This window comes from Engraulis encrasicolus, chromosome 7 (assembly GCF_034702125.1).
Source record: "Engraulis encrasicolus isolate BLACKSEA-1 chromosome 7, IST_EnEncr_1.0, whole genome shotgun sequence".
NCBI lineage: Eukaryota > Metazoa > Chordata > Actinopteri > Clupeiformes > Engraulidae > Engraulis > Engraulis encrasicolus.
Genome location: NC_085863.1, coordinates 50,226,943 through 50,243,561, shown reverse-complemented (window position 1 = coordinate 50,243,561; position 16,619 = coordinate 50,226,943). Strand labels below are relative to the sequence as shown.

Below are 16,619 nucleotides of genomic sequence, written 5' to 3'. Positions count from 1 at the left end.
AGTGTTCTGACATGCAGTGTTCCGACCTACAGTAGTGTTCTGACACTACTGCACACTTTACCAGGTCTGACAGCTGGTCATCAGCTGGACTGTAATTGGGAGCAGTTGGCTGCTGTCTGCCGGCGACCATTAGTACTTCCTGCTCTTCCGCAAATGAGAATTATCATTACTTTCAGACAGTGGTGTCTCCTATATGCTGTCGTCTTCTGTGTATGAACACAAACTCTCTCTCTCTCTCTCTATCACTCGCTCTATCCAGCTCTCTCTCTTCTCTCTCTCTTTGTGCCTCTCTTTCATTCACTTCAAATACCTCATGTTTTCCCTTTCTCTCTCTCTCTCTCTCACACACACAGCTATGGCTTCTTTCATCTTTCACATTTTTCCCTCTTTTTTCCCCGACCCACTCTTTTCCCCAGGAGAATCTCTTACCAGGCACTGAAGCGTGACGGAGCTTGAAGGGTTTACTTTCACTCTGACAGCCATCGGTAGCGGCCACAAAGGCAAGCGGCTGCAGGCAGACGCCGGCTATACACGTGATGGGGGAAAACAAAAAGTTCATGGATGTCTTGTCTGCCCTGGGGGGATTAGGCTCCCTAGTTCAACAACTCCCCTCTACTCAACCCCTCACCGATCTCGATAGTGAAAAAATCCTCTTGGCTCTCTGTAGGCTAAAATAGCCTACTTTCTTGGACGTAAATGCACATCCAACATCTAAGCTATACCACTTTTTATGCCAGCTGTAGGTGACACGCTCATGTAAAGTAAAAGAAGTGATGTTGGAATAGCTTGATGAGGTGTACACAATATGAAACGTGAAACACAGAAGAATAGAGAAGTAGAATGGCAAGCCATTACATCATCAGACAAAGTCATGTCAGCATGCAAGATGTTCCGTCTGCCTCGGCGCACAGGTGTGTTGTGTGTGTGTGTGCGTGCATGTGTGGATGCGTGTGTGTGTGTGTGTGTGTGTGTGTGTGTGTGTGTGTGTGTGTGTGTGTGTGTGTGTGTGTGTGTGTGTGTGTGTGTGTGTGTGTGTGTGTGTGTGTGTGTATGTGTGTGTATGTGTGTGTGCCCATGTGTGGTGTGTGCCCACATTATCCACAGTGTATCACCACATGCCTTTGTGGTAGCCAGCGCGCCTTTCCTCTCTGGCCCCCGTGTGTGCGCTTGGCAAAGGGAAGGAGGGATGCTGCAGTTGCTATAGCGACGGCGCTGTGTATTCAGAAGAGCAGTGGCGGCCGCCGCGATTGGAGGAGAGGCGGGATGGGATGGTAGGGAGGGCGGGCGCACGGATGGATGGAGGAGCGAGCGGGCGGGCGCACGGACGGATGCGAGGCAGGCAGTAGCAAACCTGTCACCCAGCATCTCTCTTCTCCACATCTTCCTCATCCTGTCTGCAGATCAGGAGAGTGATAGAGAAGTGCGTTCTCTCTCTCTCTCTACCTCCTCAGAGACGGCCTTTCTCTTTCTTTCATCCTTCCTTCCTTGTTTCTTTTCTTTTCTCCTCTCTCTACTCTTTTGTTCTTCCTAGAGAAAGAGATTGATAAGTAACACGCTTTTAAGCCCAAAAAAAGAAAAGCACGTTTACAAACAGCATCAAAAAACGCAAGCAAAGGACAAACAAGAAAGATTCACAGACCTGTCACCTGCTTCTGAGATCTAAGTATGGCTACCATCACCTGCACCCGCTTCACTGAGGAATACCAGCTCTTTGAAGAACTTGGCAAGTAAGTCAACAGATTTTCTTCTGTCAAGTAAGAGTGTTTGGTGTTTGTTTCTTGTCTACTTTGCTTGACTTGTAATGAAAACCAAAAATGCCTGGAATAACCTTGCACGCTGTGAAGTACGTTACAAGTGGTTGTTGTTATTACAAGTGGATGTGGAGGTGTTGATGTAAATGATGTCCTTGCCAGGTACAGGGTAACAAGGGGGGCTTGGGAAGCTTGTTGAAGTTTAGGAGGACCTGATGGCATGCTCAGGGTGCTTCAAGTTGAAATAGAAGCAGGGGCAGCTTTTTTTAGGTCCTATACTGTACAGTAACTCTGTTATGGGACCACAAACTACCACATGTTGAACACTATAGCCTCTGGCGCGCAGTGGTCTGATGCACTTCTACCTCTAGGTGGCAGGATGAAAAGCATGTTCAAGGCAACAGAAGCAGTAGCAGTAGCAGCAGCAGCAATGAAAATTAAGCCGATTTTCTTATCTAAAGTCATTAAGGCTGCTGATTGGATTTTTGTATGTCCCAAGATGCATTGCATGATGGCTACATCTGATATCTGGATTTTTTTTCCCCCCTCCAGGATTTGCATTTGTAATTTGCATTTAAATAAGCACTCATATGGAAAATGATGTATTCATTTTTAGCGAGAGAAAGATACTACCACTATCATACCATATCCGCTAATTAATCAGACAGGTCATTTAAATATAGTGTTCTTGAGTAATGAGTCGTATAATGAACAGTCTATTTCAAATAAAGTTAACGATGCCTCCTCTCGTTAAAGTCGCTTGAGCGTAAGCCGTGGTTTTTGAAAATGAAATGTCACGGCTCTAGACTGCACAGCGGTCTCATTTAAATATAGCCATATAAGTGAAGCAAATGGCCGTTTTTGCTGGCAGACACTTGTACTGAAGAGGTGGTGTGATGCGAGCAGAGGACGTACTTTGCGGAGTGCTTGTAACACCTACGGAGAGAGAGAGAGAGAGAGAGAGAGAGAGAGAGAGAGAGAGAGAGAGAGAGAGAGAGAGAGAGAGTGAGTGAGTGAGTGAGTGAGTGAGTGAGTGAGTGAGTGAGTGAGAGAGAGAGAGAGAGAGAGAGAGAGAGAGAGAGAGAGAGAGAGAGAGAGAGAGAGAGAGAGAGAGTCCAGGGGTCTCTGTGGCCCACCTGCCCACACGCGCACTCCCACACACAGCATGGCTCATACAGCACACACACACACACACACTTGCTCTCTGTCTCTCTCACACACACAAACACAATCAGTCACACACATACACACATATACACAAACTCTCTCTCTCTCTCTTGCGCGCACACACACACACACACACAAATACATTCGTGTACAAACACGCACAAATCATTAGCATACACTGCCAAGTTTCTTACATAATTTTATTTGAAGGCAGATATGCAGAGCTTCACCAAGAAAAAGGTTACTAATATAATGCAATCATTTCTGCGGTGTAGTCTTATATCTGTCATGTGCTTCACTGCAAATGAACGGAAAAAAGTGTCATAAGATGTCCTGATTTAGGGTGATTTTAGAGAAATAGGCATTTATACTTCCCTTTACCCCCAGTTTTAGAGTATGCTGTTGACAGACATGAACAGCAACTAAATGATGTGAACCGGACAGCTTCCCTCCAATTTGAATGTGATTACATAACCAACAGTCTGTTCTTATGTCATTTCTCATGCCATTCATGGAATTGGAAGTCCACCGTATAAGCATAATTGCTAACCCAATAAGCATCCACTTAGAGCCCAGGGAATGTGATGAACGATAACACGGAACAGAACCAACTGCGAGGGGCGGGCACATTAGTTTTATGGAGAATTACTGTAAATGTTTACGGCAAAAAAACAGCAAGACTTTCCGTTTACGCACAGTCAGTCAGACGTTGCTCTGCTCACAGGACGCATAGCCATTGTAACATCCAAGAAACAGTTTTGTACGTCCGTTCAAGTGATTTTCTAAGAAATACATTCTCAAATGAATTTAATTGAATTCGAAGATAAATCAGACCAATGTCTTTGCATTGGATGCACAGTCATTTGATCAGACAATCATCACATCACAAAAAAGCGTGGATTTTCATTGTGGATGTGGGAGCTTAAAAAATATGCACAAAAATATTGTCACCATCTTCACAAGTCACATTTTGAACACCAGTAGCAGCAACATGTTGTGGTGTACCAAACCCTCATTCACAAGCTCGAAGTGTTCCTCAGTGGTCTTTATCTTGATAAACAAAATTTCCAGTAGTCCTAGATAACTCATTCATAAATTACTTAGAATAACGTGACATAAAGGTGAATTAATTGTTACAGGTTACTTAAATTACACTAGATTTTGGATATAGTCTCACTCTTACTTATCGTAATATAGAACTGTATTTTTAAAACCTGTTGGCAGGCCTATTGGCAGAGTTACTAACGCATTGCTTGATTGTTTCCAAGGGGAGCCTTTTCAGTGGTGCGCAGATGTGTAAAGGTCCTCACAGGACAGGAGTATGCTGCCAAGATCATCAACACCAAGAAACTCTCTGCCAGGGGTAAGTGCAAGTGCTTTCCTGAAATATATTCATGTACAGTAAAAATGCGGTGTTAGCTCAACACTTAGCCAGTACTCTGGGACCAAATTTGACTCTAAGCGTTGAATTACACTAACACTGCATTACTTTAGTTGCTACTTGAGTGTGTTGTACTTGTATTTGGTGGGTGTGTATTGTACTGTTGGCAATGTAGGGTTAAATGCAGCCCTGCAATTTAGTAAAGGGATGGGGAGATGGGATTGTTTCATTATAAATTATTTCACTCTGCATGTACAACCAGTTGGAATCCTGAATAAAAACAGAATATTGTTACACTTCACACCATATGCAGGATATTCGGTTGCAGTATTTAGGCCTGCCAATGATGACAAGCAACAGAGTAGCAACCCCCCTTTCAGAGCAGGTCCAAGTAGACAACGCTGGACCTTCTGAGAATGTAATTGAGTCGGTTTCATTACATACAATGACTCCCCGAGGCACAGGTGAACACATTTCAAACTCATTATTGTGATACTCCAATTCTCCTGTCTCCGTTCAAGCGCAGTCTTATTTTTAGCTTTTTGCTACCTCCAAAGACATTACTTCATATGAGGGGTGTTGACTGCTAAGCTTTCAGGAGTCTCAAAAGTAGCTGGTTGCCATGGATGCTAGATTACTTAGGAAAGCCCATCCCACTCTGAATTCAGTAGGCCTAAAGCTGCTAGCCCAATACCACAATAAAGCAGGATGAATTGACTGCGGGAGCACGCCTACTATATGCTCCCGAGTCACATGCCTCCTCGCCATATTACCTGTGTGCTACTACATGCCGAGCACTCAGCAGAATTAAGAAAATCTAAACCGGACACTGACACACCTCTGCAAATTTCAGCCATACTTGTGTTCTAAATTTTGATCATAACCTGACTGCGCGAACCTAGCTGCGCAGAACTCAACCTCTGATTGTTGGAAACAGCTGTCGGTCAAAAAAACAACACATGGTTGGCTGCCAGTCTCTTGCCCCTCCTCAAACATTGTGTTGATAAACACTGAGAACCCATGTATAGTAGCCTACAGTTGGCCTACTTCCATTGACCATTGTCATAAATTGGTATTTATGACAATTTATGGTTAATGAATGTTTCATTTAAAGTCAGACATTCAGGAGATTGGAGATCAGGAAACAAAAACAGGGAGCAGACATCAAATGTTTCAAAAGTCCTCTCATCTGTTTCTTTCAGTGCTGATCTCTCTTTTCCCCCTCTCTCTTTCAGCTATAGTATAGGCCTATACTTCCATTGACCAGTCATAAATTGGTATGACATACCTTGGTCTATACCCACCACCATCATTACTTGAAGCCTACAGATTACAATCTGCATTGTGTATAAGATATACTGTATATAGAGTAATCTGGGACTAAATACAAGTCATTTACTGTTTTAATTTACTATCTACCTCTATGCATCAATCAGAGTAAACAAGAGTAATTTATGGTTAATGAATGTTTCATTTAAAGCCAGACATTCAGGAGATTGGAGATCAGGAAACAAAAACAGGGAGCAGACATCAAATGTTTCAGAAGTCTTCTCATCTGTTTCTCTCAGTGCTGTTCTGTCTCTCTTTTTTCCCCTCTCTCTTTCCCTCTTTCTCATAAAAGCGACTCTCATGAAAGTCATGAGGTTTTCTGCCAGTGAGTTTAGTTTTCACTCTTTGAGTGTGAAAGAGGGATAGGCTGATTTAAGGAGAGCTCTTATTGCAAGCCATTCTCCTCTTATGAGAACGAGTTTTCCAGGCTTCTTTTGTGCCTAAACCACCCGCAGACGTGCGATTTTGTTCCTGTTTTCAAAGCCTTTCAGGTTTATAGCTATTTTGGATGTGAGAGGGGGTCGATGAGAGGGTGTTAAGTTTCAATTAAAGAGCCATTTAGGTAGTGAACAAAGGAACAAAAAGGACCTGTGACAGAGGCTCTAGAACAATTGCAACCGTATTTTGTTTTCTTCTGGCGCCCAAAATTGCTGGCGTCAAGTTTGACCCAACCATGTTCCAAGATGGTTGAAGGTAACAATAGTATGGTATAGTATAGTATGGTGCTGGTAACAATAGTTGATAAGTGGAGGTGCAGAACGCACACCAGAAACAGAGGTGCTGGCAACCGGTAAAGTACTTGAAGGTGGAGAGAAGTGCCGCACACTCTCGAGTTAAATAAACAAGTTTTTAACGTGACAACGTTTCGGCCTGTCGGCCTTCCTCAGGTCATGTGTAACAATAGGTAACATGGTAACAATAGTAATGTGAAACAAACAAGCTTAGGGCCTCCGCACACAGGGAATGCTCTGCACTGCCCTGCCAATGTTCGATTCCACTATTTTCAATACAAATCTGCACAACGATGTCCCCGGGTGTTGGCTGCTGATTACGGCAGAACTCTCTCCACCCCTTGCTCTACTGTGATTAAATTGACAATTCATTTATAGCATGTCTGCGCCAATGTGTGGGGATAACAGAAATTGTGAGAACCGATAGTGCTCTATAATGCTGTCAGAACCGGTGTGCAGACCCTTTCAGTCTCTCCAAAATATATAGGGTTGTCTTTGAGCACCTGTTTATTTTTTTGTGCAGGCAATATGCACCATTCAGCCTGTGGAAAGCTTTATATTTGTCCAAAGACATCTAGGAGTATAGCACCACACTACTATTGCACTTCAATATTATTAAATAACACATTATGTCTTGGTCATTGACATTCTGGTAACAACAAGCTACTCATCTACTAATGAACAAATCGGCCAACCATCCAAAAGACACCGACCAATGACAACATGACACTAGTGAAAAGACTGCTTCATTAGTGTAGATGATTAATAGCCCATGACGTCCTTCATGTCTCAAATCTGCTTTTGTGATTGGCTGGTGAGGTGGGCTGCCATGAACTTTCTTATGGCTTTCAGGGAGTAGATTTCAAACATGCAAATCAATGACCTTGCCACGCAGCCTTTATCCCATACATATTACAATATTGTAAGTCTCCAAACTGAAGCTTTGCATGATGAATCAGGGCAGCCATAGCCGCCTAATGATCAGAGAAGTGGTCTTAAGATCAGAGGGTTGCAGGTTCGAATCCCACCCTTGCCTCTCCCTTCTCCTCCATCCATGGCTGAAGTGCCCTTGAGCGAGGTACCTAACCCCACATTGGTCCAGGGGCCGTATCCAATACCCTGTAAATAACTGTAAGTCACTTTGGATAAAACCATCAGCTAAGTGTAATGCAATGTAATATAATGATGAATGATTTCTACAAGGTCACCAACAATCATCAATGCACTTATACAGTCAGACTTTCCAGACTGGCTGGGTCAAAATCAGCTATTAGTTTATTTTTCTTAATGAGATGGATTGTCTATGAAGTTCCTAATTAGGCTGAAAGGTATCATTGAAGAGTGCACTGCACCTGCACTGAATGAGAAAGACTGGACAACTATACCACATTTTCATAGTCATTTATTTATAGTGAACTGTTGGAAGGGCTAGACTCTACCTGGGTGAGTGACATGTTTTCATTTTAATGCAATATGACGGATTGTTCATGAATATACTTTATTGCTACTGAAAGAGGACATTTAAGCGTGTACCTGTGCTAAAAGAGTCAATAATAAGATTTGCCAGCCATGCCAGCCATGTTAACTTCAGTCAGTTTACTTCGAAAGGTCTACCTTTCACCAGAGGTTGAGTGTCACATGTTTTAATTCCATGCAATTTGACATTTAAACATTTTAGCGAGCAACATGTAAAAGACCAAGACTTGTCAGCCATGCCACAGCTTTCCATGCAGTCGGTTAATTTCAGTCAGCTTACATTTAAGGCTCTACCGGTGGATGGCACGTTTTTCATTTTAAGCAATATATTTGGTATCGCAAGCGTTTAATGGGTCTTTCAGTGCACTTGGCACAGAGAGGGCCATCAGTGCTAATGCATTCACTATTTAGTTAATTACGGCTGTTCTAGTCAAACAAATAGTAGCCTACATCAAAGATGCAACTAATGGGAATATGCCCTCTTGCATTGAGTGAATGCTGAACAATCAGGGTGGAGAGTGGGGATGGGGTGGCGATCACTAATGAATATACACACTAAAAAAATGCAGTGTTATTTCATCACTTAGAGAGTTGACTTATCATCATCATAGTCCCAGAGTACTCTCTAAGTAGTGAATTAACACTGTTTTTTTCTGTGTATAGACTACGGCCTATGCTATTTGGCACACACTTTCTTCTGTGTTTCTTCCTGTTGTATTCAAGAGGATGATAGCAGATGAGAGACATACTGTGTGTTTATAAGTGTGGGAGTGAAAGCTTCTCAGTAGCCGCCTCATTTTATACTCAGCTGTTTGTTTCGACTCAAAAGTGTTAAGAGTAGAGCTTCCACCCACAGGCTGCTCTTCCTTTTTTTATAAAGTCGTTTAGTGGCATTCAAATAATTGGGTTTTGTCTACAACAAGCTACATTTGTGGCACACAATGGTGTTCAAATCATTTGGCTTCCTCCAGCAGCTTCAGTGGTAGCATTACAATGCCATTCCAATAGATCCAGAAGCTTCCATCACAAACCATCATGCCATTCAGATACTGTAATTTGGCTCAGCAGCTTCAACAAGTATGTTCAACTGCAGTGTGCAGGGGAGGGGGCAGGTCTGGATGACATCTCCCTCCTCCCCCCTGAGCACATCTCCCTCCTCCCCCCTGAGCACATCGAGCCCCTTGTCATCCAGCTTCAATTGCGACACACATTATGCCCTTCATGTAAATTGGCTCAGAAACTTCAATTACCACCAATAATTTGGCTCAGTTAGAAGCTACACGTCTTATACACAATGGTATGCAAATAGCGTGGCTTTCAGGTGGTTTGTTTGTTTGTAGAATGGGCTACCATTCATGATATGGATTTAAGGACAGTTTGGATCATATTTTGAGTGAATTCAATTAATTTACATGGGTTTTTGCGTAGCTTTTGATGTATTATTACATTACATTATATTGCACTTAGCTGATGCTTTCATTTATTCAAAGCGACTTACAGTTATTATTTTTCAGGGCATTGGTTACATTCCCTGGAGCAATGTGGGGTTAGGTGTCTTGCTCAAGGGCACTTCAGCCATTTTTTTTTTTACTTCATTAACCAACTGAAGTGCCTGGACCAAGGATTTTTTCCTTCTGTCTTTTTTGAACATTGAACCCCTTCCAAGAGCACCAGTTGGTTTTAAGGGACACTAGTAGCGCTCTACCAACTCTTTTGCTGGGCACTTCAGCCATGGTTGGAGATGTAGGGAGAGGTCAGGGGGGATTCGAACCTGAAACCCTTAGATTGAAAGACCAACTCTCTAACCACTAGGCCACGGCTGCCCATAATGTTGCTATTCATCTATGAACTTGCTGCAGCCCGAAAGGTGGAATTGAACCACTCTGCCGCTAAGCAGCTACAGGTTTGAAGCATGCACCCTGGACCACCGAGGATCATCCGGGCATGCATAACCACAATTTCCTTTGAAATCGTCATCCTCAAAGAAATATGAAACACACTAATGACTTGATCATCAAGTAAAGCACAATTCTTCAGTCTATAGCAAGTGTATCAAATTGAACAATACAGTAGTATAAGGAAAGGGTATACATCCTATCAATTTTTAATGTTTAACCACAAGCAAAATGCAGATTGAGCAAACTAAATTTCCCAACAGAAGGAATTTGCTCTGCTTGGAGGAAAAGGCAAGATTTCATTTTGAACAAATCTGAAAACCCTTCATGGCTGTTGGTACTGTATGTGTAGGAGATTAAGATGGAAGCAGAATAAATTGCCTGATTTCCATGACGTGTGACTTCAAATATGTGTATTTTCCTTCCCTGCTGTACTCTGTGAAACGGGGGTGAGTGAAAAGTAACTGAGTGAATTGTGGGTCCAAACTGCCACTGTGTTGCCTGGTTAACACCAGACCTAATCACAAGTGAGATTAGGTCTGGGGAGTTGCCTATTGTAAATTCCGTATGGGGCCGGAATACTTGGCTATTATGACACACTGCCCTGCTCTCTGATTGGGCAGAGAAACTGTTAAGGTCGGAATGCTTGGCCATTATGACACAGATCCCATGATCTTGTACGTTATGAGTCATCCTCGCCATACTGTCTTTCAGATCGAAACGATTGTGTAGAACTAAAGGCAGTATGGGAGTTCCCAGGCTAGCCACTGTGTGTTGCCAAAGCATTTCTATGAAAGATATGCTCACTCAGTTGTCAAGGACTATGGTTTAGTCACCACACAGAGAATAGTTACTTGTTTATCCAGAACAGTCTCAGTTCAACCATCCACTCTCAGTAGGCTGTTCAAGTATTGTAAGCTGTAGCCTTGCCTCAAACTGTTTCTGATGACTGTAGTAGCCTATACAGAAACAATCTGATTCCTGTTTGTCATAATTGCAGTGATTTTACGACGAGAAACAAGGCTGATGCAGATGCTGTTTATTTCATGAAGTGTCAGCATAAGTATTGTTGTTGAATATAGAATAGTAATTTGAATAGTATATTAAATAGTAATTCTCCTCTTCCTATTTCGAGGTCATGGAAAGACAGAGACAGGATTGTATACCTGTAGTGCATCCAAAACAGAACAAGCATCAATGTGGCCACAGTTGATCAACTTTACTTAACATGACATGGTTAGCAGACAGTTTATTTGTTTATAGATTTAAAACAACAATTAAGCTTAAGTAAAGCAAAGACTAAAAAGACTAACGCAAAGTCACTCTGCGCATACTAAAGGAACAGCGAGGCTGAAGAGTAGTAGCAAAACGTGTTATTTATTTAAGATGTTAGCAAGAGTCAATAGATAGCTAAACATGGCTCCCTGAAAAACTTCTAGTTGTGCAGTCAGTCGACTGAGACACCAGTTGTTCTCAGTTAGCTACATGAACTGCAGTCGCGGCTATACTCCATTTTGTGGCATACAGAAATAATCATCTGAATGAATTTCAAATGGAGTAGCATTAGACTTTTTTCATAGTGTCTCTTCAGACTGATTTACATGCAAATGCTGCGTAGGCCGTTCCATGGCTTTATTGCCATTCCCCAAGTGGCAATGTCTGAGTGTGGTGTAGGGATGCTGAAAAAGACTGTAGTGTGCTGTTCATGTATTGGCAGTTGAAATTCCCATTGTTTGCTCAAGTGGTCTCTACCACTCTGAAAGACGGATTTTAATAGTGGGAGATGCAGGATATATTTGCAATGAATGGAACCCACCCTCAAGTTTCAAACCCATTGCCTTAAAATAACCACATTAATTACATGCAAGCATATCTCAGTTCAATACAGCAGTCAGTCAGTGTGGGCACTTGGGCATTTTCAGGCACAGAAGCAAGAATTCATCCTTTCAGGATTCACCCTGTGAAAAAAAAAGTTAAAATGGTTGTCTAAAGACCTAGTTCGGGGATCACATGTACAGAGGTGGACTCCTCTGTTGATAATCAAACTTCTTTCAATGTTCAAAATAATGATCAATTGGTATTAAAGTCATATATTCAAAGAGTCATATATAAAAAGAGCTTTGAAACAGAAGCTGAGAAATTCTGTGTGTTTTGAAAAAAAAATCTGTGATCATGACTCATTTGTCCCTATGGAATCGACAATAGCCTACCTTCACCCGAAGCTTGGCTATACTCTTACCATAGCAACAAATACACCGCTGTAACACACAGCCGTTCGGGGGGGTCAACACCAGGAGTGAGGAGAATAAAGACGAGGGAGCTGAGAGTACGAATCCACCCACTCACTCATGTGGACTGAGGTTACGTCATCAGCGAGCGATTGCTCAAAGCAGCGTCCTTCTTCTCTAATCTCCATTCACACCGCCGGCCTTGCTTTCCAGATCTCCAAGATTGTATGGGAGGGGTGGTGACATCTTGCAGATTGATGTCCGTCCCTGGAGGTCATTTAGCACTCACCGCTATTCAGAACCGACACTAGTCCTTACTGCTATTACGAGTATGAGAACACTAGTCCTTACTGCTATTACGAGTATGAGAACACTAGTCCTTACGCACAGTACACCGGCCCTGGGACACTGACAGTTTTGGCCTGGCCCGGGACAAAGACAAGTCCATCTGAAAAGGCTCCACTTTCAATACATAGCCTACACTGAAATGGGGGAGCAATTCTGGACCTCTCTTCCTCCTGTACCCTGCAAAACTGACCCATTTGTCCCCCCTCCTGTTGGTGGGCCTGCGCCCGCCTGCTTAGTTATGCTTCACTAGTCCTAGACAAATAAATGCTTGGCCCACTTTATATATCTGTCATATAAAGTACATGTTCTTGCTAATGGCGCAACCATTAATTAAGCATACAGCTTGAATGGGTGCTGATTACACCTCCCAACATCTCCTCCCCCTCTCTCTCTACAGCCCATGAATGCAGAGGGCATGTACAGGGCATGCACAAGTCCCACGCCTCGGACTCACTAACCAGACTAATGAGTATGTGCGAATGAGAAGTACATATTTGAAAATGAGCCATGCTCGCTGATTATGTAATACAGATGCCAAGCCCTGGCGGTTTTCCTCTAACACGGTTTTATGAGTCCATTTGCAATATATGCGGTTATGATTGCAGGAAGGTTTGATTTTATGTTGTTCATATCACTAATGGACAGCAATCTGATTTCAGAGGCATTGACATAAGATGGCAGGATATTGGGCTATGTTGGGCCTTTATTATGACAGGTCAGTGTGAGAGGAGACAGGAAACGAGTGGGAGAGAGAGATGGGGTAGAGCTGGGAAATGACCCAGGCCGGAATCGAACCGGGTCTCCATAGATATGCAAACCCTTATGTGGGGGTTTTGCTCGTTGCGCCACTGCGCTCCCCATGCCAGTGTATTCTTGGGAAATGTTTCAGACTAGTTGTAATGAAGATTTGGCTGTTAACAATGCAGTGGGACACCAATAGAGTGCAAAAGAGTGCATTTGCACAGAATTTCACTTTCAAAGTGACAGCGTAAAATGAGGATGTGTGTAATGGGTTGATATACCATAGCTGCATTTGTGTGCATTTGCATTGTGTACGTATCTTTTCAGGCTTTCACATGCGCAAAGGTTCAGTCAGAAATCCACAAAAGTCTCAGTACATCAGGCTTCAGTGCATTAGGAAGTGTGTTCCAGGGCGCCTGTTATCTGCATGGTCTCTGTAATACATCTTGCAGACAAGCACTTATACTTACAAGTCTGAGTAGGCCGGAAGTTTCACAGTGCATCCAAGGCAAAGCAAACAGCAGTGAGTGACTCAAAGATGGATGTTTACTCTGAAAGAAAAGCAACCAGCCAGGACAGAAGAGAACAGAACAGAAGAGAGGAACCTGGAACAGGCCTGAAGGAGCAGCAGACGCAAGTCCTCCCACTCCACTCTCGCCTCCTTGTGAAGAGAGAGAGAAGAGAGAGAAAGAGAGAAAGAGAGAGAGAGAGAGAGAGAGAGAGAGAGAGAGAGAGAGAGAGAGAGAGAGAGAGAGAAGGGGGCACCTCCAGTGATGATGGAGGGAGGAGGACATCCACACACACACAGGACACACAGGAGGACTCAGGCGTCTTTGGAGAGCTTTTGCGTGGGTATATACGCGGAAAAAGCAAAAAAAAAAAAAGCAAAGGGGCAGCGCTATAAGAGAACAACCAGCCGTGCAGTCAGGCAAGAACAGACAGATGGCTGCAGATAGAGGAAGCTGAACGCAAAGACAACAGCGAAGTATCCTTAGTTACAAACATACAAGCTAACAGACACTAAAAAGAAGCAATGGATGTTATGGGTGCACTGGTCCCAGTTATTCTCAGAGCTAATTGTATGAATAGAGGTGTCTGGTGAGTGGCAACAGACTGAGGGCCTTGAATGGAGACGTGTGTGGATGCCAAGAGAGTTGTCAGTCACAGGAAACAGATGTTGAATGTTCTACTGCTAGTGTAGGCCTACTACCGGTACTACTGTATTGCACTACTACTGTTGCACTACTATTATTGCTATTACACTATTACTACTACTTCTACTACACAACAATAGTGCTACAGTAGTTACAGGTGCTCCTATTCAGCATCACAAAACAGATTTCTGGAATATTTCATTAAAAATGTTAAGTCTGTGAAGTTGCAAAGAGTTCTGAATTCGGATTTTTATAGTGTGTGTGTGTGTGGGGTGTGTGTGATTTAGTGTACAATGAGTGTGTGTATGTTATTTATAGCGTGTGTGTGTGTGTGTGTGTGTGTGTGTGTGTGTGTGTGTGTGTGTGTGTGTGTGTGTGTGTGTGTGTGTGTGTGTGTGTGTGTGTGTGTGTGTGTGTGTGTGTGAGTGTGTGTGTTTGGAGTATGACAACTTGAGCTTCCTCACAGGGACCAAAATCCCATCTAGTCTCTTGGGACGTCTGCTCAACTATACTTTGTGGCAGATCACATACCCCCAGTCCCCTCTCTTTTGTGGGCATGTTATCAATCATTATATATTTGTATTTTTTTTCTTATTACATTTACATCTACAAACATGAATAATTTGATAAATACTTAAAATATTTAGTGGTAAACTGTAGAAATAGCAGAAATAGAAATAGAAGTCTACACTATTAGTATTACATGTGTGTTCATTCCAATAACAATATTGATTGTTAGTGTGATAAAATGATAGGTATGATAATAAGTACTACTGTATCGTAAGAGAAAGGGGCCTTCCTCTGAATCTTCTGAAGGGTTATCTCCTAGTCCCTGGGTAGCCATAAGAGCATCGTGTCTTCACTCGCTCTGACCTCGGTGGTGACAGTAATGAGATTCATCACGCTGTATATAGGCCCGTACGAAGGTTGTTTTTGTAATGACTCAATTGTGATGGTGGACTCTCCAGATCTTCTTAACACAGGCGACATGTTTAGCCTTTCAGTGAAATCATTTTAACATTCATGAAATTCATATCTCCCTCCTGTCTTCAGCCGTTCACAAAAGTTGTGACCTCAAAAGCTACAGCTGGGCAAAACAGAATTGTCCACCCTACGTTTTGAATTAGATTTTTTTTTGTCCTTGCATAATTTAATTCCCTGTTTTCCTACAGTTGGATTTATTCAAGGCTTGAACATGATACATTTTATTTCATGTTTGATTTTTTTTTCTTCGTTTTTGATATTCTTTTCCATTCCAGCCCACTGAGGATGCCCTCCCCCTCCTCTATATCTTAGAATTCTATTCCTGGTGTGTTCGTTGTGGTTGCCTAGCAACACCATTCTGAAAGTTCAGTGCATGTCTTTGGTTATACGTTACAGTGCGAACAAAGTACAGTGTGTGAGGAGGAGATGGATGGATGGACCACAGATTGTATAACACATTTAAACGCTGATATGACAGCTGATTGAATTAAGCACAAAGCGCGGAGGAGGAGGGGTAAATCCAATATGTCCGATATCATCTCAGTCTCTGGTGGTATATATTAGCTAATGGTGGAGTTAGGGCCAAATGTGTGGCCTAGGGTAGAAGCTAAAATTTGGGACATCACTCACCACTGATGCATATTAATCACCAATTTAGAGCTTTAGTATGAAACAGATCACATATATTTGAGAGATGGAATGACTTGGCAGCACTCAACTGTAGCATGCCATTTCTCATCTATTCTGCATATGTGTGTATGTGTGTGTGTGTGTGTGTGTGTGTGTGTGTGTGTGTGTGTGTGTGTGTGTGTGTGTGTGTGTGTGTGTGTGTGTATGTGTGTGTGTGTGTGTGTGAGTACATTTGAGAGATGGTATGACTTGGCAGCACTCAACTGTAGCATGCCATTTATCTATTCTGTATGTGTGTATGTGTGTGTGTGTGTGTGTGTGTGTGTGTGTGTGTACATTCACCTGCGTAGTGTGTGTGTGTGCATGTGTGTGTGTGTACGTGTGTGTGAGAGTGTCTGTGTGTGTTTTTCCTGTGGCTGATTTTGGGGAGCTTGTTATAAAAGTGAACTCTGAGACTGTCAGAGGCCAAGCAGTAAATGAGGAAGGGCAGTCTTGGTGCTGGTGTTATGGTCGAGGTGGTTTGTGTGTGTGTGTGTGTGTGTGTGTGTGTGTGTGTGTGTGTGTGTGTGTGTGTGTGTGTGTGTGTGTGTATGTGTGTGCGTGTGTGTGTTTGTGTGTGTGTGTGTGTGTGTGTGTGTGTGTGTGTGTGTGTGTGTGTGTTTGTGTGCGCGTGTGTGTGTGTGCGCGTGTGTGTGTGTGCGCGCACGCATGTGTGTGTGCATGCATGTGTGCGTGGAGAGTGAATGGGTAGGTGTTGTTTGCTTGCTTGTTCACACACACACACACACACACACACACACACAC

The 16,619-nt window shown here is 42.9% G+C and overlaps 1 protein-coding gene and 1 non-coding gene across 2 annotated transcripts in view; one reads left to right on the top strand and one right to left on the bottom strand.

Annotated features, from left to right (window-relative positions):
• Positions 1-1,449: 1,449 nt before the first annotated feature.
• The window catches only part of camk2a (calcium/calmodulin-dependent protein kinase II alpha), a 75,337-nt gene continuing 60,167 nt past the window's right edge, over positions 1,450-16,619 (top strand). Inside the window, exons 1-2 of the mRNA XM_063203844.1 lie at positions 1,450-1,727; positions 4,187-4,281. Coding sequence (XP_063059914.1) covers positions 1,666-1,727; positions 4,187-4,281 — 157 coding nt within the window. The 5' untranslated portion in view covers positions 1,450-1,665. The remainder of the gene's footprint in view (positions 1,728-4,186; positions 4,282-16,619) is intronic.
• Positions 9,693-9,779, bottom strand: trnastop-uca (transfer RNA opal suppressor (anticodon UCA)). Its single transcript has one exon. It is a non-coding gene; the product is annotated as a tRNA-Sec (tRNA).